Below are 26,368 nucleotides of genomic sequence, written 5' to 3'. Positions count from 1 at the left end.
TGACGGCAGCACAAAGTTCCTTGCCCATGTGTCAGGTACTGGAGGCGATGCTGCCTGGTGGTGCCTCCTCCTCTTCCCTTCATCCCACAGCTAGCACAGAGGAGAGACAAAATGTCCTGTCTGCCAGGTGCTGCCAAGAGAGATTAAAAATGGTGTTTGACAGTCCATCCTCCCCCAGATTAAAACTGGAGATGCCCAGTGCCTTCCTTGTCATGCTTGCTAAAGCGCAGTGACGCCTTTGCAGCATCTGTAGCAGCTTTGGAAGGATTTTAAAGTGCTTCTTACTGTTCATTGGCCCTGAGCTGTGGATTGAAGCTTCCCATGACTGTCACCATCGGGTAGCTGGGGGGTTTGTTTCAATCTCCAACCTCTGGGCAGGAGCTCAGGTCTGGTGCTTGAACCAGCCGATGCCATCTGCTTTTGCCACCCTCTTCACACTCTTGTCCCCACATCTGTTCCACGGTGTCATCACTGAGGGATGAGGAGGAGGCATCAAAGCACCCAGTGGTCTTGAAGCTTGCGGGACACATCTTGGCTAGAGGGCTGAGGGCTCTCCCACTGCTGCCAGGACCCTTCCCCAGCAATTTGGTGAGGAAGAGTTTCCTATCAGAGCCTGGCAAGAAGGGCATTTTTTCCTTCTCAGTTGTGCAGGATTTGGGATGCCAAGATTGAGCTCAGGAACTTATGGAGCTCACAGGGATTATGGTGAAGCCCTTGGGCTGATCCATGCTCAGGTCTAGCATTTTAGAGAGCAGGAAGGAGGTTACTAGCAGGGAATGGACTGAGCTCATTCTCACTTGTCCCCCTGAAAGCCTTCACTGGCTTGTACGTAGATTTATCTGTGAAGAGGATCCCTTTCTGGTCAAGCTAACACCAACTTTCATTCAGCTGCCCCTTTTTTCCTCCATCCTTCTTACATGTACTTCAAAGTACTTCCCCTCTAAAAAGCATGGAGCCACGAGGCCAGGTTTGTTTCTTCCCTCTTATTAGTGTAAATAATCCTCTGGTCCTTGTGGCTGGAGACTGCTCAGACAGGACAACAGCTCCAGAATATCACTGGTGGCAACTTGCCTATCTGCCTTCAGGGTTACTGAAGATGTACCCTTATCAAAATGAAAACAAAAAAGGATTGCTGAGGAACAAGGCAGGAAGATAAATCACCATTCCCTTTGTGCATCCAGAGCTTGAGTGTCAGAAGAGCTCCCTGGGCAAGAAACACAGCAAAAAAGGCCTGAATGCACCAAAACAGTGCTGCTGCCCTTCTGCAAATGCCATGTGGTGACACTCAAACGAGTTCTGCTCCTCCATCACTCCAGGAGTCTGCGCTGAGGGAGGAGATGGAGAAGGAACCTTGCTCCACGGGTCAGCAATGCTTCCAGAAGTAGACCCAAGCACTCACTACCTTCAACTGAGAGCAGGAGATGGCCATGGCTTGCAGCCCTGCAGAAGCAGCACTGCCAGGGCTGTAACATCCACCAGGAAGATTTTAGTTCCCTTTAACATCAGCTTTCACCTGCAGTAATTAGAGTCAAAAGGGCAACAAGAAGATAAGGGTGAAAGTTGCCTCCCTCTGTAACCTGAACCCTGGGATTAAAGTCCTGTTGGTCGTGTTACTGTCTCCTCAAAGGCTGTCTTGATCTGAGCAGAGGATGTCTGGGCACCCTCAGAGCAGAGGGGAATTTTATCCATAGGCACTTCTGAGCTGGGGATTCCTGATGCTTCCACTTAAGGGTATCTCCTGGAGGTTCCTTCTCATTGTCCTGGCCAGTGGTGGGGTTGTGCAGTTGCTCCTCAGGCGGTGCAAGCAAAAGGGACTCTACCTCACTGTAGTGTGTCATGAGGGGACAGAAGATGGGACATCAGCAGGGGAAAGAGGTGCAAAGAGGAAACTCCCCTGAATGTGGTGAGAGATTTGCACCATCCCTGCTGAGCATCCTTTCTTGTCTGCTGACTATACTGTATGCCAGTGGCAGCAACCCAGCAACCAGCAGCACAGAACACCTTTGCATTTTTGGTGATTCCCTTCTGGCTCTCCCTTTCCAAATGCAGTTGACAAGGCAGCTCTCAAAGCCCTTCTGCATTCAGTGCAGATCCAAAAGACATCAGCAGATGTCCAGTGACCTGCAGCCTCCTTTCCAGGAAAAAAGAGAAGGAAAGCTGGGAAATCAGTTGGCTTCTTTTCCTTTCCTACCTAAATTCAAAACCCAAGCTGGCAGGACAGTCGCAGGGGTGACTCTTCTTTCTAAGTGTGTGCTCCTTGAGAAGCCCATGAGAAGAACCTGAAACCACAACTCCCTCCTTGTACTTCTTGTTTCCATTTGTTCTGCAAGTTAACCAAGGGAAGTCAGACCTATTCTCCCCATTTGGCCTATAAACCAAAAACATAAAAGAAAATAGTCTGGGGGTGAACTCCTTTCTCAGGCTTCAGGATTTACCACTGCTTTATAAACCCCTGAAAATCGGAGCTTATAAGAGGAGCCTCCTGACACCACCTTCATGAGCAGTCCCCTGTCTTCCCCAGGGATTGTTTAACCAGGAACATTTTGTCATGGGGGGCAGGTTTCATGATTACTATACAGGTGAATAAAAAAATACAGATATTCTCTTTGAACAAGAATCCCAAGTCCAGGCATACGGAAGGCTGCGGTGCGGGGAGCGGCGCGGGCAGGAGGTCCCCGAGTCCCTTCACGAGTGATGGCTGTTGATCAGGCTGCGGAGCTGCTTGGCCACGGTGTCTATCAGCTTCTGCTTGTCCCTCTCGTTCTTCCGAAACTGGGCAAAGACGTTGTTTTTCCTGCTGGTGTCCCTCATCCTGCGCAGAGCAGAAACAGGTTATGGCACAGCTGCCGCCGCGCCCCAGCCCCGCGGGGCCAGCGCAGGTTAGAGTGCCTGCGCCCAGGCTCTGACAGAGGAGGTGACAGCATCTCAAAGCTCTGCCCTGCTTTGCTCAGGGATTTGTGTGCAGGTGGGCAGCCCAGCTTTGCACACTTGGCAGTTTGGCTTTAAACTCCACGAATCCAAATCGATGGCAAACCCAGGGGCTACCTCTAAGGCCAACATGCCTGAAACCCTTAAGTCTCGCCCTCTCCAACAGCTTTTGCTGTGTCCCCATGTCACCTGCTGAAGAGGGAAATGGCAATGCTGTAGTAATATTAGTAGGACATCATCAAATTAGCATCAAACCCACAGCATAAAGACTTCTTATTTGAGAAGGTGCATTGCATGCAGCCAAGAGATGAAGCTTTTGTGGCAGCCAGAAAGGTTTGAATCTCTGAACAGCATGAGATAATCTAATTGATATTAAAGGGAGGAATCCAGCAGTGGGTTCCTCAGGTTAAAAAGTCTTCTTTGTCTCCATGAGGTCACCAAATAAGCCAGAGACAAGAGCAGGTGGTGGGATGGGACCTGCTGTAGGAGAGGCTGGCACAGTTCTATCTCTCTCTGCCATGCAAAGCTGGGGCTTCATGCACACTTGTACTGGAGGATGCATATTTATTGGGGGGACACACAGGTCTTGCTGTACACTCCAAGAACAAGCTTTATGCAAGCAGGGCCTGTGCTGGGAAGGGACACCTCCCAAAAGGGGTCAACCCTTCAACAGCTCCTGAAGGTATCAGCCTCAGCATCCAAGCGGCTGGTTCTCAGCCGGCCCCACTCCTGTATAGTACCACAATTCATAAAGGATTTGCTCAGTAAATCAGATCTGTCAGAGGCAGGTGGCTTTGGACAAGCCACATAAACCTGAATTTTGATTTTGGGGGACCTAAATGAGGCATTCAAGTGCCTGGGACACAGTGCTGATGGTCCCTGGGAAGCTGGCACTTCATCAGACCCAAAGGTTTGTGAGTTAACTGCGTTTCAAACCTCTCAAAACTTATTTAACTGATTTAAATAACAACAATTAAAAGTCTCAAGTTTTTCATGCCTCAATCTTCCTAAAAAGAGCCAAAGGGGATCTGAAATGGTCCCCCCCCCCCCCCCCCCCCAAAAAAAAAAAGCTAGGAACTGGAAATAAGGATAACAACTTTATCCCAAGGGCTAATTTGCTGAAGTTTTAAGTGCCCAAAGACACAGGATTACAATTGAGCTGCTTTCCCAGCAGTAACCAGATATCTTGGAGAGCTTTTATTCAGCAAAATAAGGATATTTTTCCCTTTCTCTATTTTTTTTTGCAGTCCAAGCAGGTTGCCAGCTGCTCCACTGCAAGAACCAGGGCAACTGATCCAATGGGAAGTGGCATTTCCAAGCCACACAGGTCAGAAGTGTCCCAGGATCACCGACACTGGGATTAACCATCCTCCTGTGGAACACCTTCGGCTCCAGTGGGTCTCAAAGCACTTCACCAGGAGGGCTGAGAGCTCTGCTTATGTTTCACAGGCTATGCAGGGGCATCAGAGTACCATTGCAGTACCCATCATAGTACCCATCACTCTCCACCACTGCTTGTTGCAGCTATCCCAGGTAACAGGTGGAGAACTTACAGCAGAGCATCCTCTGCCCTAAGAGCCCTGAGCCTCCTGGGAGCCATCTCCCACCCCATGGACCTGCTAGGGTCCATGAAATCTTTCTGAAGTCTGAAGTAAAGCATGTTGTAGCAAAGAAAACCTTGGCATGTGTTTGAACAACCAAATGTTTGACAGGCCAAGGCTCTCCCTTCAGCCTCCTTTTTGCCATGTCAAATGACCCCAGTTCCCTCAGCCTCTCCTCACAAGACTTGTGCTCTAGCCCCTTCACCAGGTCCTTCTTTGGACACTCTCCAGCAGGCACAGGTAGAAGCACTAAGCTATTAAGTATTTTTAATGGATTAAGCTGCCTACAGGACACAATCTACAGAATTTGGGTTGTGCTGTGCCAGGGACCAGGCAGTGACAGGAGCAGTTGCATCCTTAGGAGAGGCTGAGCTTATAGATCTGCTGGAGGAGACCACACTAGCTCAGTCACAGCCCTGCAGGCAGACATAGAGCTGGCACACTGTGCTGGATGCCAGAGGTGCTCCGAAACACCAGCCTGTTTCTTTTGCAGCTGTAGGAAGCAGCTGGCCTGTGAGCTGGCATCAAGAACATCAGGTTTGACAGAGAGGGACGATGCTTGTGAGCAGCTAAGCAGCTCTGTGGAGGACCGATGCATGAAGTTCTTTAAGTGTGTGCCTGCAGAGCTCTGGGACAAGCCAGCCAAGGTTTGTAACACGGTCCCTGTGTGTTACCACAGGAACTGAAAGCAAGAGGGAAGGGAAAGAGAGAGCTCAGCACTGTCCCCACCCCGGTCAACAAACACCACCTTCAATAGAGCCAAGCTTTGTTTAAATTAATCTATAAGGGGGGAAAAGCAAGAGAGTAAAAGCTCCTCTTTTAGCTCTAATTAGTGCATTTGAGACGATAAAGTTACCGGAGGGAAGCGTTTCAAAGCCAGCTTGCATTTAGATCATTTAGTGCTCCATTTAAATCACACAATCAAGGCACTGCAAGGTGAGGGTCAAAGCCCAGGCAAGCAGCATACTTACACTCGTGATATCCTATGAGAGATGTGTGATTAGGGAAAGAGATAACGAGGAAAACAGGTTACAAAGTGAACCGGCGGAGCAGAGTTTCACCTCGCCTTGTTGGCAGGGCTCAGACAGGGCTGGGCAGGTGGGCTCGGGGTGGGCAGGGGCAGCCCACATGCCTAAAGCTATGGCTGGGTCAGGGCAGAGTCCTGGGGCAGCTGGTGGATGGTGCACAGAGACTCCTCAAAAGGCCTGAAGCCTGAGTGTGGATAGAGCAGAGCCCACTGGGGCGTGCAGGGGATGCCATGTTGGCCATGCCAAGCAGGTGATACTATGCTGGCAACACCATGCTGGTGATGGCATGCAGGTAATCCCATGATGGCAATGCCATGCCAGCAGTGCCATATCAGCAATTGCACAGCAGTGATGCCATGCAAAAGATGACATGCAGACAATGCCATCCTGGCAATGCCATGTCACCACTGCCATAAAGGCAATGCCATATTGGCAATGCCATGTCACCAACACCACACAGGCAATGCCATAAAGGCAATGCCATGTTGGTGATGCCACACCACAAGGATGCAGGAGATGCAAGTGCCAACCCGGTGACTCCACCGAGGCTACCTCCGGGAAGCAAGTTGGAATTTGAAGATTGCCCTTCAAGCAAGCTCCCTTTTGGGGAGAAGGCTTGTGAGCCAAGCTGGGCTTTGGGGGGTTTTAATACCACCACCAGGCACAGATGTTGCACACTCCAGTACTGGAGCTGCCCTCCTGCTGTCCCACTACCTTCCAACAATATCTACAGATCCCAGCTCACTGCCTGCTCCCCATTCCCTGGCTCTTCCAGCTGCTCTGTCCAAGCTCTCCACCTGCACATCCAAGCTCTCTGATTTTTGATAGCTCTTAATGTTTCTATTTCATTGACAGCTGTAAATGCACCTCAGTGTTCTCCATCATGGATGCTGGGTTGTGAATACACTGGAAACAACACAATGTATTACACAATGGGTATAAAAATGATGCTGTCATGTCTGAAAGTGCTTTACTCACAGCAGCTACCCAGGTTCAGTCCCTCTGTGCCCTATTGACAACATTTGGCTATCATGAGTTGCTCTAAAATTAGCTGCTCTCCTCTGGGAGAGAGGAAGACATGCAGTTACACAGACCACAGATACTATTGATGCAACTCCACAGCTCAGCAGCACACCAAAGGTGGTCTTCTGAAAGTGTAGCTCCAACTCTAAACTAGTCATCTCCTCCTCTGAAAGCAATGAAGAAAGAGACTCCAAAAACCAGCTCAAGCTCCTCCTCCTCAGGGTGTGATTTCATGGCAAACCTAACCAAATCTACCTGCAACTCATTTATCCTGCCCACTCCTTCATGCAACACTTAGCAGCGGAGTCCCCAAGGAGAGAGATTTTCAGCTGGACATGCTCATGTGGTCCAACTGCCTGAACACTTCAGGGCTCACCAAAAGTTAAAGTGTGTTATTAAGAGTACTGCCCAAATGCCAGTTGAACACTGACAGGCTTGGGGCAGCTACACATGCCTACAGGCTAGACAACTGTTTATGATCTGGGGGGCTTGAGGTACACAATTATAGCAGAATTCTGTTGCAAGACAAAGGAAAACTACTTAAGAGTTGAGCCAAAAGATAAGCCAAGCCTCAGCCAAGCCAAGATCCAGCCAAGTCAAATGTGCTATGAATGATCCCATTTTGATACAAGCCCCTGGAATTCAGGTTAGGGGGATAAAAATAGCATTGTTCTGATTGAGCTCCCACCATCCACCCAAGGGTGAAATCTTCACTCCCTGGATCCCCAGGTACCTCCTGCTCCCTAGGCTGCTGTGTCCCAGCACCACACATGATGGAATGAGCTGCTCAAACACACGCTTTCCCAAAGCAAGATGGGGGTGATCCACATCCACACTCACTTTTCCAGCAGGATGAGGGCTGTGGTTGGGTTCACTCGGAGATACTTGCACGTGGGTTGCCCATAGTCAGCCAAATACGTCGACCAGTCCCACTGGATGAAGAGATCTAAGAGCTGCAGCAGCCATGGGAGAGACAAAGACAAATAAGTTTGAAAGCTGTTGAGAGAAGGAGAGGTTCATCTGAAAGCTGACAAAGGTCCTGGGCAGGTGCACAAACCACAAAAAAAGGTTTGGAGTCTTTATTGATTTATTTAATATCATTCTGTTAATATTATTAACTTAGCCATATTTAATCATTGATTTGTCAAGACTTAATATTAATTGATGCACAGCTCTATTAATTTAGCTCAGGGGGTGAACACAGCTACCAGGGGAGATTGGGAATCCCAGGTGGTTTCCAGACGTTCGCAAAAGAAACCACCAGCCCTCATCCGCAGGGAAGCAAAACCAGCGTTAATACAGCTGCCTATGACCATTCCTGCTCCAGACCCCCCAAAACTGACAACTCAAGCCCTTCACCTCTGTAAAGGACTCCCTCAGTGCCCCATCCCTCCCAGCTGATTCAGGTGAGGGACAAGCAAGCTACAGCCCTGGCTTCCTGAATTGCCATTTACCACTCTGCATTTCACATCCTTACTTTCCTTAAAACCCAAACAGGAGCTCCCACATCTTTCCCACATGAGGACCTCCTCTCCCCTAAGAGGACTTGCCTCTCCACCCACCCACCAGAGCACAGCTGAGAATGGGCGAGAGGCAGCCTTCATTTCCATCATCTAAAACAGGTTAATTAAGAGCTTCTGCATTTCCCCCCCTCCGCCCTGCTTCCCAACCTTCTGCCTTGGAGAGCTGCTGTGACCACTCTATTGCAGGACAGGCTGCCAAGCGCGTAGACGTCTTCATCGCCCGCGTCTGCGCGTCCCGGTGCCCACCAGGGAAGCCTGGAGAAGGAGGACCACGCCGCGGCCAAGCCAGGACCATAGAGGGCTCATTGTCCCCACGTCTCCATGGTTTTCCTGGAGGCTCCAGCACTGTTTAACAACACATCCCGCCCCGCCAAGAAGGGGGATTTAGCTCCGCCGAGACCTCAAGGTTCAAAACAAAAATGTGCAACAAGATTCTTTTTGATTATGTAGGTCAGGGCAAAGAAAAACAAGGCCTGGGGAACAATCCCCGGGGCTGGCGGGGGGGACGGATTAGCCGGGACCTAAGAGGGCTTTTCCAACCCGCGGTCCCGCGCCGCTTTGTGCGCCGGCTCCATTGTGCTGGCTACAAACCCGAGTTGAACATCGCTGGCAGGAGGTGGTTTGTTTTTTTCCCCCAGTGGGCACCTTCAAGAGACAACCTTAAATATGATTTCACAGGACCTTTTCACGCAGCTCAGCGGGGCCAAAACCCTTCTATGGGCTGTGCCGGCTGCTGGGGGGAGCTGCATGCTTGTACAGGCTAAATCGGATCCCCCTCAACGCGCCCAAGGCCTCTCGCTGGTGGCCCTGGGGGGATGAACGTGCCCCTGGCAAACCACAAACAAAGCAGCACGAGTTGTTGCCAAAGAAAGTGCACGGCCGGACCGTGGAGGGGCCAGGTAGCCACTCACAGGGAGTGGGAATAAAGCCCCAGGAGGGAGGAACAGAAGATGAACCCAAATAAAAAGATGGAGATTAAAAGCAGGTTAGGACAAGATGAAATCAGTAGCATCAGGAGATGTTACAGACAGGAGGCTGAGGGAGGACAGCAAAGGCTCAGGGGAACTGAGCAGAGGCTCAGAGACTGGGTAAGGAAAGGACTTAGAGAAACATCCCACATCTGAAAGAGCAGATGGGAAGATTTTTAAGCAAAAGTCAGGCGAACAACCACCCAGGGCAGCTCAACCCTTGCTCTACAGCTTCAGGAGAAGAAGCCAATGCTTGCCATCCCCACTAGTGACAAGAGGCTGGGATGGCACATAGGCAGCAGCCCATCCCACAGCTTTGCTTCGGCCCTGCTCCAACTCAGTGCAGCTCAGCTGGGTTGAAGCACGAGGCTGTCAGGCTCTGCTGGTGTTGAAGATGCACCACCACACTTTGCTGGAAGGGATGGTTGGGGCAAGTTATTTTATGGATCCGTTTTAACATGGACTTGTTAGAGTGGGTCCAGTGGAGCCCACAGCAGTGATGTGAGGGCTGGAAGCCCTCTGCTGTGAGGGCAGGCTGAGAGAGTTGAGGTTATTCAGCCTGGAGAAGAGAAGGCTCTAGGAACACTTTCTGATGGCCTTTCAACATAGAAAAGCAGCTAATGAGAAAGATGGAGAGAGACATTCTATTTGTCCTGCAGTGACAGGACAAGAGGCAATAGTTTTAAACTGAAACCAGGTTTACTCAGATCAGACATAAGGAAGAAATGTTTTGCTCTGAAGGTGGTGAGACACTGGCACAGGTTGCCCAGAGAAGATGTAGGGGATCCCTGGAAGGATGGGGATCCCTGGAAGTGCTTAAAAGAGTTGCCCAGAGAAGCTCTGGAAGCATGTAAAAGACGTGCAGATGTGGCACTCGTGAACGTGGTTTAGTGGTGGACCTTGCAGTACTCAGTCACTGGTTGGAACTGATGATCTTAAGGGTCTTTTCCAACCTAACTGATTCAATGACTCTAACTGAGCCTCATCCTAATGCACTCCCACCCTGGGCTGGGCCTTCCCCGAGCGCTGGGAGCTGCAGAGTCCCCCAGGCAGGCTGGGGACAGTGACAGATGGCCTGTGTATTTTACAGCTGTTTGCCCACATCCATCTTGCTGGCCAGGCAGGGCCGCGGATAGCTGGGGCCAGCACCTTTGGCATCGCCGGCGCTCGCAGGGCTCCGTAGGAGAGAGGTCTTGCAGGAGGAAGCCTGATGGCTCAGGGCAAGCTGTCTCCAAACGATTTATCTGTCACATAAATGTGGTTTTATTGGTTTTACTGTTTAAACTTTTCACCTCTGCTGCTAAATCTGAACGATGAAAAAGGGGGGGGGGGGGGAAGGGGGGGAAAAGGCTGCACCATGGCGCTGGGCTGTGGTGGGGCTGCCAGGGGAGATTCCAAATAAAATATGCAAATACCATTAATTCCTCTAACTGGAGTCTCCTTTTCAAGGCTATAAATCAAACTCGACAGGACATACACTAGGGGGGAAAGGAAAAGAAGAGGAGGGAAGAAGAAGGGGAAAAAAAAAAACCAGAGAAGCTTTTACGATGGTGATGTGAAAGTGGAATAAGCTCAGAAGGCTGCAGACGCACTGCTTGTGCAGAGCAGGGCTGTGGACCTGCAGCTTCAGCCCTAGGAATCTACATGAGTAAGGAACTCCCAGCTCTTACTTGCAGGAGAATTCTTGGTGTAAGAGCTGGGAAAGGTTCATAGAGGCGTTGCTAACAATGAAGAGATGGAGAATGGTTTGAGCGTGCCTCCAGAAGAAAGTCATGAGAAGTGTTGTGAAAGACATATCTGTGAGCTCTTACTCAAATGCTGGCTCAGTTTGCAAGAGGTGATACCTGTGCCTCATAACCTACTGAGATCTTTCCCTTGAAAAGCTCATTTCACCCATTTAACACCACAGCTCCTTTGATAAAGATTACAATAAGAGGCTCAGAGGAAGGCAGCACCTAAGTCCTACCATTATCTCAACTAAATCCACCTGTACAAAGAGGCAAGACATTTACAGAGGGACCAGCAAACAGCCAGGCAAGACCTGATCCTGCCGGGCACCTCCATAAAAGCTGAATTCAAACCAGTGCCAACTCCCAGCTTGTCCATGCCTAAGCTTGCCCACAACCCATCCCCACCATGGGTTGAGCAGCCCCTAACACAGGCCAGCAGGGAACTGTTATGGAGCACAAAGGCCCAAAGAGTTTCCAGCATCAGCAGCCACAGACAAGTACATTCAAAATAATTTATTTTGGTGAGGTTTCAATTATGCCTCGTGGGAAAGCAATACTGAAAGAGAAAGAAATACTCCAACCCATGGGAAGACGTGGGTTTGGACAATAGCTTTGCTCAGAAGAAAAGGCACCAAGAATTGGAACATGATGTTGGTTCGTTTACTTCTGAAAGACATGGAGGGTAAAATTGTGGCTTAAGTGAAAGCAGGAACAGATTTGTCACCCATTTCACTGCAAGCTACAATTTTGTCACTGCATTGAGTGCATTTTGCACAAGAGCACCTGCAGCATCCTGATGTGGCACAAGCCACACATGGAGCACAAGGAAGGTGAATCTTATCTTAGGTGCTTACCAGACCTCCCTGTGAGAGAGAGAGAGCCTTCCAGGAGTTACTGAGTCACGGAACAGTGGCAGTTGGAAGGGACCACTGGGGATCATCTAATCCAATCCTCCTGCTAAAGCAGGGTCACCCACATCAGGCTGCCCAGGATCATGCCCAGGTGGGTTTAGAAAATCTCCAGAGGAGACTCTGCAACCTCTCTGGGCAGCCTGCTCCAGGACTCCAGCACCCTCACACCAAACAAGTTTTCCCTGCTGTTCAGATGGAACCTCCTAGGTTCCAGTTTGTGCCCATTGTCCCTTGTTCTGTCATTGGGCACCACTGAAAAGAGTAAGGCACCATCCCCTTGTTCCCTGCCCTTTAGCTACTGACCAGCATTGCTCAGATCTCCTCTCAGGTTGCTCTTCTCCAGGCTTAACAGCCCCAGAGTTCTCAGCCTTTGCTCCTCACAGAGACGCTCCAGGCCCCTCAGCTACTTTGTAGCCTCCGCTGGTCTCTCTCCAGATGGGGACCCCCAAACTGGACCCAGTACTCCAGATCCAGTGGCCTCAGAAGGACAGAGTAGAGGGGGAGAAGACTCTCCTTTGAGTGCCTGTGCTTGCTTGGACATCTCTGTAAGACACAATATCTTTATGCTCGAGGAATTCCTCCAGGTCTCCTGGGCAGAGGTCCCACCCAGAGCTGTCCTTTCTGAATGCTCATGCTGGAGGAAGGAGAACCCCTTCCAAGTTCCTCATCTCCCATTTTAACTGGACTGATTTTCCAAGTTAAGGCAGCAATTTTATCCTTCCTTTTTATTTTTCTATTTACTTAAATCTGCAAAAGTTAAACACTTCTTGGAAAAAGCAGAAGGCGGCTCTGGAAAGATTTACAGCTGATGGGACAGTATGTAACAAAGGGAAGTTTGAGACCTTCAAAGCCCTATTCTGTCCAGACTGGATTATTTTTAGATTTGCATTAATGCCTGTTTACAGATTCTGATATTTCTTGCATCAGAAGAAGGTCTCGAAGAGGTTTGCTGCCTGCACTGTGTGCCCAGAAAGTTCTTCTGGTTGGCCACCTGCAAATACTCATCCTTTATGTAGGGAAACCTCTGGCTATCCACCTGCTTCCAAGCAATGCTATAAACACACAGGTTGATTTTTCTTCTCCTCTACAAGATATTTCTCACAAAGGTCCCATGGAAACCTGAACAAACAGAGTTTCACCCCAAAACTGCTGTGGTTGCGCTTGTAGCTCACTTCTGCACTCAGAGCAAAAAACAACTCCCTTTGGGGTTAAATATGGCTTTGAGGAATTCACCTTCTCCTCTCAGCCTGCGACACAAAACCACAGGAAGGAGCCACAGAAGGCTGTCAGGCTTCAAGAGAAGCGATGCAAAGCAGCAGGGTGGGGACGTGGAGGTTTAGGATGCTGTGCTACAGTGACAGCCTTAAAGACAAGCTCGGAAAGTCCCTAGCAGCTTCGGTCACGCTTCTGCTGGCTTTGATGGTGCAGCATGGTGGCTTTAGTCATTCACTGGAGGCTTGCCCACAGGGCAGGCTAAACTGAATTTTAGGGAAATCCCAAGTTTCTCTGACCATCACATCGTGGAATGCTGCTGGAAAAACAAGGCATGAACATTATTTGTTATAAACCCACTGGGATTTCAATGTCTCAGCACAAAATCAGTCCCTTGAGTGGCTGACATCCCTCACCCTCAGGCTGTGCTCACATTCAGTGAGACCTGGGCTGGCTGGAGAACTGAGTGAAAGGAACCTCAGGAAGGTCAATAAAGGCAAGTTCAGGGTCCTGCACCTGGGGAGGAACAACCCCTGCACCAGTACAGGTTAGCAGGTGACCTACTGGAAAGCACCTCTGCAGAGAGGGGCCTGGGAGTGCTGGTGGACAAGAAGTTCACTGTGAACCAACAATGTACTTCTGTGGCCATTCCAGGGTGCATTAAGAAGAGTGTGACCTGCAGGTCAAGAGAGGTTGTCCTCCTCTACTCTGTCCTATTCAAGCCACACCTGGAGTTCTGGGCTCCCCAGTTCAAGAGACAAGAAACTGCTGGAGAGAGAGAAACAGAGGCTACAAAGATGCTCGAGGCTTGGAGCACCACTGTGAGAAGGAAAGGCTGAGAGCCCTGGGGCTGTTGATCCTGGAGAAGAGCAGCCCCAGAAGGGATCTGATCAATGCTGATCAACAGCTAAAGGGCAGGGGGCAAAAGGATGGGGCCAGAATATTTTCAGTGGTGACCAGGGATAAGATGAGGGGCAGTGGGCACAAACTTAGAACCCAGGAGGTTCCATCTGAACATGAGGAAAAAATTCTTTGCTGTGAGGTTCCACACTTGAAGCAGACTGCCAAGAAAGGTTGTGGAGTCTCCTTCTGTGCAGAGATTCCAAACCCACCTGCACATTGTGGTCTTGGGCAGCCTGCTGTGGCTGACCCTGCTTTAGCAGTGGCATTGGACTAGATGGTCTCCAGAGGTCCCTTCCAACCCCCACCATCCTCTGATAGTGTGATAATCACCCAGCTGGAGCATTTTATGAACAGCCAGAAGAAGAAAAGGCAGCTCTGCCTTGCTGGGTCTAGTGGCGAATTTGCACTCATAAAACCAATTATTTAGACTCATTAAATTCTCCAGGCAGGTTTGCCAGATTGCATGGTGCTTTCCACCTAGAGAAGACGACAGCATTTCTACCTTCCACACCCTACAATCTGCTTAAGACAAAGAGACAATACTGGGCAGCAGCCAAAAGAAATCAAAGAGCCTTGGGAGACTGTTCTCCAGGGACCACTATTGAATAACACTTTGCCTTCCCGTGTAACCATCACAAAGGTGGATTCATTACCTAAGCAAAGTAATGTCTCCTGTAGAAGCATCCCCCTGGTAGCATCTCTGGCTCAGATCTTTAGCAGGTACACCTGAGAGGTACACTCATCACTCTGCCCAGCAAGAATGGAACCTGGCTAAATTCTTGGAGTCACCATACAAGGTTATAGGGACTGAATTTGGCATGAAGTGCATGAAAAGAGCTCAGCTTGTAGATAAATCTTCTTAGGAACATTTTTGAAGGTATTATGGGGAGGAGAGGTTGGGAGATGATGGCACTCTGCATTCAGGTATCCCTTGTATATAGGAATACCTTCTCTGCTGCTTTAGCCCATGTGCATCCACTCTCCTGCATTTATCTGCCTCACATCCTGCCTGACCCACACCTCAAAAATCAGCATCTCCAGAGAAAACATTAAGAAATAAGATGGAAAATCCCAATAGTTCAGGTCAGGATGAGAAGAGTTAATAAGAGCACAAAAGAAGGATAAAAGCCCTTAAATACAGGAAACTAGGCTGTCCTCCAGGTAAGCCTATAGACAAACCACCTCCATTATCAACCCTACAGTACCAGAGGAGCCAGTAATTATCAGTAATCACTTAAAGTGATTAAACATTAATCAATTAAAGTGATCCCCAGGAATCACTTTAAATGCCACCTTTCTATGGGAAAATGTTCCAAATTATCAACAGCAGGTATTTGAAGCCAGAAGGCTTCTAGGTTGAGAGGGATTTGTGTGCCACACACCCTGACAGTTCAGAAGGCAATTCAGGTACCTACAGAGCGATCAGGGGCAGGAGGAGAAGACAACCAAACCATGTTCTCAAACTAATGTAGTCCCACTTGCTGCCCCTGGCAGCCAGGACGTGATGCCCACAGCTAGGACAGTGGGTCCCACTGGGGGTGGGTGCAGGGACAGAGAAGCCAGCAAAACCTTTCTGAGGCCAGCAGCCTGTGTCCACAAGAAATCCACCATATGTGAATGAAACCACCCCTGATGTCACTACAGGTGCCAGCACCACCTCGAGCCCCGCAGCCCCACTCTCACCAGGTACCGAACCTCACCCTGGGGCCAACAGACCACGACTGTTTTCTCCGTTGCTCAGCTGATGCCAAGGCTTCTGCAAAGTTGCATTTTTCTTTTGTGTACACATCAAAAAGAAGAAAGGGGAGGAGGGAATTTAAAAATAAAAAAAAGGGGGGGAAGGAAATAAAAAAAAAGGCAGTGACCTCCTGCTAACCCCAGGCAGGCTATGAGAAGCTGCTGCTGCCTTCACCTCCCAGTGAACTTTCAGATTATCTCAGACAAGATTCACCTTGCATTGAACTTGTCCCCCGCGCGGCAGCGCAGTCACGTACCCTTGATTAAACATCACAGCACCGCGCCGCTATAAATCCAAGAGCTTCCTCCCGGCCTCCGCGGGCAGGGCCGGCGCCGCAAACGCTGCCAGCCAGCCGCTGCCAACCAGCCTGGGGCTCACCAGCGCGGGCAGGATGTGGAGAAGCAGCTATGTGAGGGAATAGAATCATGGAACTGTCAGGGTTGGGAGGGGACCTCAAGGCTCATCCACTTCCAACCCCGCTGCCATGGGCAGGGACACCTCACACTACAGCAGGTTGCTCACAGCCACCTCCAGCCATGAGGCTTCCACCACCTCCTTGGGCAACCTATTCGTGTCTCACCACCCCACCACCCCTTCCCTCCTAACGTCCAATCTGAATCTACCCATTTCTATTTTGTTCCATTCCCCCCCAGTCCTATCACTCCCTGACACCCTCAAAAGTCCCTCCCCAGCTTTCTTGTAGCCCCCTTCAGACCCTGGAAGGCCACAATTAGGTCTCCTCAGAGCCTTCTTTCCTCCAGACTGAACAACCCCAACTCCCTCAAGTCTGTCCTCATAGCAGAGCAGCTCCAGCCCTCTGCTCATCTTCTTGGCCCTTCTCTGGACACCTTCCAGCACCTCCAGAGCCTTCCTGTAATAGGGGCTCCAGAACTGGAGGCAGTACTCCAGGTGGGGTCTCACCAGAGCGGAGTAAAGGTGAAGAATCATCTCCCTCGACCTGCTGGCTATGCTTCTCTTGATGCAGCCCAGGCTCTGGTTGGCTTTCTGGGCTGCAAGTGCACACTGGTGGCTCAAGGTGGGGAGCAGTCTTTCCTCCCAAAAACCAAGCTGTAGGACAAGAGGGAACAGCCTCAGGCTGTGGTAGGGCAGGTTTAGGTTGGACATTAGGAAAAGTTTCTTCATTGAAAAGGTTGTTGAGCCCCGAATCAGGCAGCCCAGTGCAGGGGTAGGATCCCCATCCTTGGAGGGATTAAAAAGCCATGAAGCTGTGGTGCTGAGAGCCATGGTTTAGTGGTGACCTGGTATTACCAGGTTAATGGTTGGACTTGATGATCTTCAAGGTCTCTTGCAAGCTAAGTGATTCTGCAATTCCAACAAGCACTGCTCACAGGCCCATCGGTCCCTGCACTCAGCAGGAAACCTTTCCCAGGCCACAGCCTCCTAAACTCTGGCTGCCCTCTGCACTCCAAGTGCTGCAGCCTGTGGCTGTCCCCACATCTATTTCCAAGGAGCAGGCAGTGAGGGGAGGCAGAGGCAGCCACCTCTCCGTCTCCCAGCTGACACGTAGGGAAAGGGAGAGCTCAGCATCCGCGCTGGCGGCAGCGATTCCTGCCGCAGAGGTCACTTGGCTGGTGGAGAGGAGAACGTCTGGGCGGTGAAATAGATACACTCAAGTTCAAGTGCTTCAAATACCTTCCTTCTTTTTTTTTCTTCCTTCCCCCCCCCCCCTTTCTTTCTTTCTTAAAATACTCAAAACTAAACTAATATATCCCCTTCTTTTCATGATAACTTCCTCCTTATCCTCGGCAGCTTTGTTTAGCAGATCTATTGTTCTCACTGAGCCTTGCCCTGGGGTCCAATTTGAGCATGTTCTCATTTTTCCCCCTATGTAACTGATGCTTATTTCTTTAAGCTCTACTGTAAACACAAAACACACTGCAGTGCCCTGGCCTGGCTTTGCAGGAGGCAGGCTCAGACCTGGAACTGCTCCTTTTTGTTGGGTTGTGGGTTGGTGGTTTTTGTTTGGGTTTTTTTGGTTTGGGTTTGTTTGGGGGTTTTTTTGGTTGGTTTTGTTTTGCCTTTTTTTCCCTCTCTTTTCTTTATGTAGGAAACAAAAAGCTTGAAGGATTCAAACACCTGCAGGATGCAGGCTGCGGTACCCACGGGTGGTCTGAGCTTGGAGCAGGCACCATGCGGCTGCAGTGCTGGGCCCAGGCTGCTTTGCTGGGCCTTCCACTGCTTGCAAGGCTGGAAACAGAACCACAGAATGGACTGGGTTGGAAGAGACATTTAAAGGTCATCTGGGCCAAGACCCCTTCACTAAGAAGGGACACCAGCTAGATCAGGATCCTCAAAGCCTTGTGCAACCTGACCTGGAATGTCCTCTCTGGACAACCTGGGCCAGTGTCTCACCATTCTCAGTATAAAACATTTCTTCTCTCTAGTCTGAATCCCTCTTTCAGTTTCAAACTATCACCCTTTGTCCTGTCACAACAGGCCCTGCTAAAAAGCCTCTCCCCATCTTTCTCATCAGTCCCAATAAGAACCGAAGTGACACAATAAGGTCTCCCCAGAGCCTGTTTTTCTCTAGCTCCCTCAGCTGCTCCTCACAAGATCTGTGCTCTAGACCCTTCCCCAGCTTCCTTGCTCTTCTCTGGACACACTCCAGCACCTCAATGTCCTTGGAGTGAGCAGCCTAAAACTGAACTCAGAATTTGAGGTGTGGAGAATACTTACTGCAGCACAGCTCACAAAAAGATGGATTCAGCATCAGTGTAGAAGAAAAGAGTGACAACGAGCTCTCTTCCCAAGACAGAAGATGTAAATGGCAGTGATGAGGGGCCAGAGAAAGTGGCCTCCAATGCTGCCACTGAGAAGGCTTCCTTGCCTTTGCAAACACACCAACATGTAGAAACATCCCCCTCAAAGTAACTGTCACTGCCTCTATGCAGTGGCATCACCTGCAAAACTCATTTGGGCTGTGAAATCACCCAGCAATTTGGGTGGCTGATTAGAACTATTTTTATACGGCCACGGGATAGATATTTCCAGCGTCTGAAGGAGTGTTTGGAAAACAGGGAGAGCCATTTAGAGCCATGCAGCTTATTCTATAGAGAGGCAGAGGCAGCAGACAGATGGATGTTTAAACCAGCTGTGAGGAGAAGACTGGTAGGAAACATTTGGAACAAAATCACTTTGCAGAAGGTTAGAAATCAGCGAATTTGGTAACGCCCGACTTTGGGAGGGAAAAAAAAAATGCATTTCTCTTCTAGAGAATAATAAATTACCATGGAAAGTGGAAAGATTAAAGTCCACTCTTTCAGCTTATGTTTTCCATCCATACTTGAAAAAAAATAGAAAGTATCTTTTTTGGTTGAGAGGACATCACCAAATGTCCGCTGAGGGACTCGACCGAAAAGGATCTGAGGGATGAAGTAGATTTCACACACCATGGACACAGAATCACTGGCATCCAGCTTCCAGAAATGGGTGAGCTGATGGTTTCTGGGGAGTTGCATGTTCTAGACCCCAGACTTTCAGGGTAGACCCCACTCCAGAATTGCTTGTATGAAGGGTTTAAACAGGAGAGTCTGAAATCCAAACTCATTTCAGGTTTGCTTGGGAGTCTGACCAGTCACCTGTCACCCTAGAGAAAATTCCTTGAGAAAAGATTCCCAGAATCAATCATCACAGACTGGTTTGTGTTGGAAGGGAACTCTAAAGGTCAAGTCCAACCACCCTGCAGTCAGCAAGGACATCTGTACCTAGAGCAGGCTGCTCAGAGTAGTGTTCAAACTGACCTGGAATGTTTCCAGGGATGGGGCATCTACCACCTCTCTGGGCAACATGGGTCACTGTCTGACCAACCTCAGCATAAAAATAAACATTTCTTCCTTCTCTCTACTCTAAATCTCCCTCTTTTATGTTAAATCCATCACCCCTTGTCATAACAGGTGCTCCTAAAAAGTCTGTCCTCAGCTTTCTGATCATCCCCTTTAAGTATTGAAAGGCTACCAGAAGGTCTCCTTGGAGCCTTCTCTTCTCCAGGCTGAACAATACCAACTCTCTCAGCCTGGCCTCACAGCAGTGGGCTTCCAGCCCTCCCAGCATTGCTGCATCCCTCATTTGACCCTGCTCCAACAGGTCCATGTCTCTTCTGTGCCAAGCACTCCAGAGCTGGCCCCAGCACTGCAGGCGCTCAGCAGAGAGGAATAGAAGGGCAGAATCCCTTCCCTCCACCTGCTGCCCACACTGCTTTGGATGCAGCCCAGGACATGGTTGACTTCTGGGCTGCTTTTTTAACCTGTTCTATTTTTTCTGGATGCAAACCATTTGGAGAACTTGGAATTTGTAACATGCAGAAGGGGGGAAAAAAAGCAGCATTCTTGCGTGGCAAGCAGACAACGCTTGCCTTGGACATCCTGAGAAACCCCCTGCAAATGCCCAGCCTGACCAAAGCCCAGCTTCCAATCAATTCAACCCCAAACAAACTGCAGTGGACAATCTCCTGTAATTAAATATGATGTGATGAAGGCTGAGCACCGGGAGGGTTCCCAGCTGACACAGCATTTCATCCTGCTATCGCTTCTGCTGGGCTCATGCCACAGCCGGGCAGAGCTGGGCACGGGGAGAGCCATCAGGATTTATGGCTATTTGCTGTAGATAAAAATAAATAATAAAAACAACCAAACCCTCGACCTTTGGAGGAATCTGAAAACAAAAGCAAAGGCTTTTCCTTACGTGGTGTCACACTAACCTCTGGATGGCCTCACACTCATTGTGACAGCCTTGAAAAGGTATAAACAAAGGCGGATTTTGGATGCCAGGAGCTGGCTTAGGAGAGGAAGGAGCAGCACCACCACTGCAAAGTTCCCTTAGCAGTGACATGGAGGAGAGAAAAATCCTGGGAAGAGATGTTTTATGATGTGTACCCAGAGCTGCTGCACTTTGATAAAGCAATTTGTGGGGAAAAAAGGTGGTAGAGGAGGAGAGCAAGGTCCTGGGGAGTGGGGAATTTGACACCTGCAGATGGGACTGCAATGGGAGGTGGCAAAACGCTGGTGGAAATAGCTTACCATCCCTTTGGGGGTTAAATATGCCATTTAAGGATACTGGTAGGGCTGCAAAGGGAGGCTTTGGGGTGACAGTGGTTCCTGATGGCTGAGACGGAGCCCAGAAGGCGCTGTCCTGTTTAAAGGCAAGTTGCACAGACTGTTACCAAACCACAGAATCATAGAATGGTTTGATTGGAAGGGACCTTTAAAGCTCATCCAGACCAACCCCCCTGCAGTCAGCAGGGACATCTGCAACTAGAGCAGCTTGCTCAGAGCCCCAGACAACCTGCCCTGGAATGTCTCCAGGGACAGGACATGTACTATCTCTCTGGGCAGCCTGGGCCAGTGTCTCACCAACCTCAGTGTAAGAAAATGTCTTCCTTCTCCCTTAGTTTCAACCCATCACCCCTTGTCCTGTCACAACAGACCTTGCTAAAACAGTCTGACCCCATCTTCCTTATAGGCCTAATTTGATTACTGGAAGGCTGCAATAAGGTGTCCCTGAAGCCTTCTTTTCTCCAGGCTGAACTATCCCAACTTTCTCCTTCAACTCCAACAGCCTTTCTTCACTCAAGGTGCTCCAGTTCTCTGATCTCCCTATTCTACAGAGCAGCTTCCACCCTAGTTATTACATTACTCTTGCTTTTTCATTTCTTTAAATAATTTCTTTCCTCTTTTTTTTTTGCTAGCTAGCAATGACCTCAGCTGTTTGTTTAAGGAGTTCATAACCCTGCAAAAAACGTTCCTGCCACCAAAAGGAAGTTTGTGAGAGAAGCCCTTTCATTGGGGAGCCTCTGGCATTGATCTGCTGGGCTTCTGCTTTATGTTCCTATCAAATAACAATAAAATTAAACATAAAAAAAATAAAAGGTAAACACTTTGTGTAAATAAAGACAAATCCTTGGTGGTTTATCCTTTCTGAAAGGAAGGGCCAGGCAGCAGGATCACAAGGCAGAAAGAAGGGAATGAGGCAGAAAAGTGGTGGAGGAAACAATCGTAGCTAGGGGTGAGCCCTGAAGCCTGAGCAACCCTGAAGAAAAGGAATCCTTTCAATAGGAGGAAACCACACAGCATGGCATTGTACAGTGCCAGTGCCCTTGGTTGGGGCTGAAACTGGCCAGAAAAAAGGATGCCTGGCTTCAAAGTGAAACCGCTAAGGCTGGGCTTAAAGCTGTGTTTAGTTTAGGCTTGAGTGTACCAACATCATCAGAGCAAGCCAAATGCTTGAGGGTCCTGTTGGTTTTGGAGAGTTTTGACCACTTGTGGTCACCCTTCAATAATTGGGAGCTGGTGATTCTGTCAGCCCTGGAACCAAACACCAAAATCTGCATGGCAGCTCCCTGAGCAGATGTGAGTTCCAGTTATGAGCATTTATCAGCTCTGGCAAAAAAAACCCCTCCTATGAAATGAGTTCTACATGAAATTTTGTGATCTTTCTCTTCCTTTCATTATTTCTCTTTTCTTTTCCTGCATATCTACTTCAAACTCACCAGAGCTGTTTTCTCCTGGCACATTTAAAATTCCCCAAAGCTTTGAAAAGAAGCATTTGAGATCATTGGAACCGGGGAAGCCTCAGGTTTGGGCAGCACTCTCTGCAACTGGTCTTTAAATAGGACAGCACCATCTGGGGTCCCATCTCAGCCATTAGGAACCCCTCCCACATCAAACCCTCCCTTTACAGCCCTACCATATCCTTATAGAGAGCAGATTTGGGGTTGTTGAGCCTGGAGAAGAGAAGATGCTAGGGGAAGCTGTCTTGTAGCCTTTCAATGCTTAAAGGGACTGGTAAGAAAAATGGGGACAAACTTTTTATCAGGCTCTGTTGTGACAGGACAGAAAGTGATTGTTTTAAGCTAAAAGAAGGAAGATTTAGACTAGATAGGAGGAAATTCTCTACTTCAAGAGTGCTGAGACACTGGCCCAGGTTGCCCAGAGAGCTGGTAGATGCCCCATGGCTGGAACCATTCCAGGTCAGGTTGGACAGGGCTCTGAGCAACCTGATGTACTTGGAGACATCCCTGTTCACTGCAGGGGGCTGGGCTAGATGACCTTTTAAGGTCCCTTCCAACCCAAACCATTCCATGATTCTAGGATTCTATGATATGAAAATAATTTAACTGTGTTTGTGTGCTGTTCCCAACAGATGAAGCTGATATCCTCAGCCATCTTCCACCCAGCTCCTTCAGGAGATGGTTATTTCCAGCCAGAAAACTTCCAGCCACTGTAGAAGGCACAGTGCAGTTGAAGCACTTAGTGATACTAAGAAAAGGGGTTTGGGGAAAGAAAGGGAAGAAATGCTGACAGAGTTATTATGGGAAGGAAATAAATCAGTCAGGGGATGTTCATCAAAGCCAGGAGAAGCCTGAGTGCCCCTATCAAAGGCAGTACTTGAAGATCAATAAATTTAGCCAAAAGAATGGGATAGAAGCATGTTGCACCAGAGCAGCCAGAGAGGCCTCTTAACCTGAAAATTTACAGTCAGAAAGAAGAGTCTGCCTGGCTGCCTCTACACCCAAGCTCTTCCCATCTCTTGATCCATCTGGGATAGAGTTACTTGTCCATCCCCAGAGGCAGGCGTGCGCAGGGTTTCATTTCCAAGCGCCGGCGATGCTACAGTTTCCACTCAGCAGGATTGCTCTCACCCTTTGGTGAACTTCGGAGTTTTGGAGAACCAGCCCCTTGTCTGCAGCTGAAGCCTCTCCAGAGCTTTGCTGTAAATCATACACGAGGAGCAGGATCCATCTCCAACACAGTTCACCCTCACCCAAGCAGCTCCAGCAGAGACAACCTAGAGCTACAGGGCCAGGAGAAGGTTGTGGGTACACAACCACACCCCTGAAACCTTCACCCAACATCGAAACTCCGCCAAGGAATCCCTGTTTCTCGGCTGCTTGCTCATCCCTCCTCACTGCTAACAAGCCTCCCTCTGAGCCTCATTTGTCATTCCTGCCTTAATGCTTTCTCCCACATTTCTTCCTCCTGCTCTGAGGTTTTCCTCTCTGCCCCACCAGCTGTGTCTTTTCTCTTTAGCAAGGGCTTGTTTGCTGAGCAGCCCCGAAAACCCCCAGCCTCCCGAGACAGCAGCATGAATAAATTAGAGCCTGAATCCACAAAAAAAAAAAGGGAAAAAAAAATTAAAAATAAATAAAAGCCAAGCAAGCTGATGGCCTTTGCTGAACTTCCCTCGTGCTCAAATACAAATTTTTCATGACATCTCATCACTTATTTAGTCTCTGGGTCCATGACCTCCTGCGGATTGCTGCACTCCACCGACAGGCGAGCAACACCTCCCTGCCCACCCTGCAGCCCTCACCACCCAGCCCCAGAAGACACAACAAAACCCCAGCTCCACTTCAAATGAAGCACATTTAAAGAGCTGATTGTACAACTGATCTCCAGGACTTTGAGCTGAGTGAAAATGAAAAGGAAAAAAAGCCAAAAAGAATCATAATAAAATCCTTGTAGATGAGAAGGTTTAGACAGAAATGCCAGCGGAGATGGGAATCATATGGGTTATTAATCATCTGCCTGCTCAAGGGGTTGATCTAATGCCTAAAGCAGAAGTGAACAGACAGTGTGATGGGCAAGAGGGAAACAGCATTGCTTTTAGCAGCCCAGAGAACCTCAGGCTTTGGATAGTCTCCTCCTCAGGCACCGTGGATGTGTGCAATGATAAATATCATGATGTGGGTCCAACCTGCCACTGGTAGGGAGCCACCAGAACAACTTCAGCAGAATCCCAGTGTGATGGCAGGTATTGGAAGGGACCTCTGGGGATCATTTAGTTCAGCTCCCCCTGATAAAGCAGGGCCAGAGAGGCCTTTTGGTACTTAAAGGGGGCTATAAAAAAAATGAGGACAGACTTTTTATCAGGACCTGCTGTGACAGGACAAGGGGTGATGGTTCAAATCATAGAATCATAGAATCAACCAGGTTGGAAAAGACCTCAGAGATCAAGTCCAACCTATCATCCAACACCTCATGACTAACTAAACCATGGCTTCAAATGCCATGTCCAATCCCTTTTTGAACACCTCCAGGGATGGTGACTCCACCACCTCCCCAGGCAGCACACTCCAAATAGAAGTCCAAAACTAAAAGAGGGAAATTCAGACTAAAGAGAAGGAAGAAATGTTTTACAGTGAGGGTGGTGAGACCCTGGCCCAGGCTGCCAGCGAGGTGGTAGAAGCCACATCCCTGGAAACATTCCATGTGAGGCTGAACCAGACGGCCTTTGAAGGACCCTTCCAAGGCAGAGTAGTATGCGATTCTATGGTTCTACAAAGAATCTGTGGGGAATACTGCAACATCATACAGAAGGTTGGTGTTACTATGGGTGAGCTAAGCCCTAAACTGCTCCAAGAAATAAAGCTGATCAACTCAAGCCCAGAAACGGTTTCAGAAATACTGAAAATCAGCAACGCCTTAAAAGAAATAAATTAATTAGACCACGTGGGACTTCAGGATCAAATCATCTACAGGGTCAGCCAGGGGCTCAGCAAAACAACCATGTCCTAAGCCCTAAACAAGGGTTTCAGCGAGCACCAAATCAAACAAAAACTTGTCTTGTGACTGATTGACTTTGATACCAGGGTGGGCCAACCCTGCTTGAACCTTATCCCATCGATAAAAGCCCTTTCCCCGGATTCTCCAGGTGTAATGAAGCATGAGAGCTCGGCACAGCCCCTCGCTCGGGACGGCGCTCGCTGGACTTCCCTGCTGCTCCTATTTCCACGAAGCTTGCAGTAATTTAATAACCCCCTGCCCCGTGTGAAATTTCATCAAACTCCTGCCACGGGGTCAGAAAGGGTTGGGAGGAGCAGAGGGGGAAACGCGTGTGCAGACCTTGAAGGCAACGTGCTTGCCTGGGTCATGCTTTCCTTTGGAAAGTCCAGAGAGAAGATTGTGTTTAGTGGTGACCTGGAACTGCTGAGGGAGCTGGGGTTGTTTAACCTGGAGAAGAGGAGGATCAGGGGAGACCTTATTGCTGTCTACAACTACCTGAAGGGAGGTTGTAGCCAGGTGGGGGTTGGTCTCTTCTCCCAGGCAACCAGCACCAGAACAAGAGAACACAGTCTCAAGATGCACCAGGGGAAGTTTAGGTTCAAGGTGAGGAGAAAGTTCTTCCCAGAAAGAGTAATTGGCCATTGGAATGTGCTGCCCAGGAAGGTGGTGGAGTCACCATCCCTGGAGGTGTTCAGAAAAGGCTTGGATGTGGCACTTGGAGCCATGGTTTAGTTGTCAGGAGGTGTTAGGTGACAGGTTGGACTTGATGATCTCTGAGGTCTTTTCCAACCTTATTGATTCTATGATTCTACTGGGTTAATGGTTGAGCTTTGTCATCTTAAAAATCTCTTCCAACCTAAATGATTCTATGATTCTATACTATATATTATTATAATTAATTAATCATCACTGTACATGCAAGACTGCAATATATAGACCTCTAAAGGTGCCTTCCAACCCAGATCATTCTACCATTATTCTATACTGAATATTCTAGGTATGCCAAGCAAACTATATAGAATCACAGAATCATGAAGTAGTTTGAATTAGGTTGGAAAGGACCTTTAAAAGTCGTCTAGTCCACAGCCCCTGCAGACAGCAGGGATGTCTCCAACTACATCAGATTGTTCAGAGTCCCATTCAAACTGACCTGGATTGGTTCTGGGGATGGGGCATCTGTCACTTCTCTCAGCAGCCTGTGCCAGTGTCTCACCACTCTCATAGTAAGGAACTTCCTCCATCTCTTCAGTCTAGATGTCCCTCTTTCAGTTTCAAACCATCT

At 49.0% G+C, this 26,368-nt stretch overlaps 1 protein-coding gene across 5 annotated transcripts in view; it reads right to left on the bottom strand.

Annotated features, from left to right (window-relative positions):
* Window positions 1-1,910: 1,910 nt before the first annotated feature.
* Window positions 1,911-26,368, bottom strand: part of EXOC6B (exocyst complex component 6B) — a 272,044-nt gene continuing 247,586 nt past the window's right edge. For 3 of the 5 annotated variants that reach the window (XM_054172451.1, XM_054172453.1, XM_054172455.1), the window contains 3 exons: window positions 7,421-7,533; window positions 5,501-5,512; window positions 1,911-2,812 (listed from right to left, as the gene is read on the bottom strand). In XM_054172451.1, coding sequence (XP_054028426.1) covers window positions 2,686-2,812; window positions 5,501-5,512; window positions 7,421-7,533 — 252 coding nt within the window. In that variant the 3' untranslated portion in view covers window positions 1,911-2,685. The remainder of the gene's footprint in view (window positions 2,813-5,500; window positions 5,513-7,420; window positions 7,534-26,368) is intronic. The other 2 variants (XM_054172452.1, XM_054172454.1) reach the window with 1 other exon arrangement.

Source organism: Dryobates pubescens, chromosome 23 (assembly GCF_014839835.1).
Source record: "Dryobates pubescens isolate bDryPub1 chromosome 23, bDryPub1.pri, whole genome shotgun sequence".
NCBI lineage: Eukaryota > Metazoa > Chordata > Aves > Piciformes > Picidae > Dryobates > Dryobates pubescens.
Note: the sequence above shows the minus strand (reverse complement) of the source record. Positions and strands in the feature narration are given on the sequence as shown.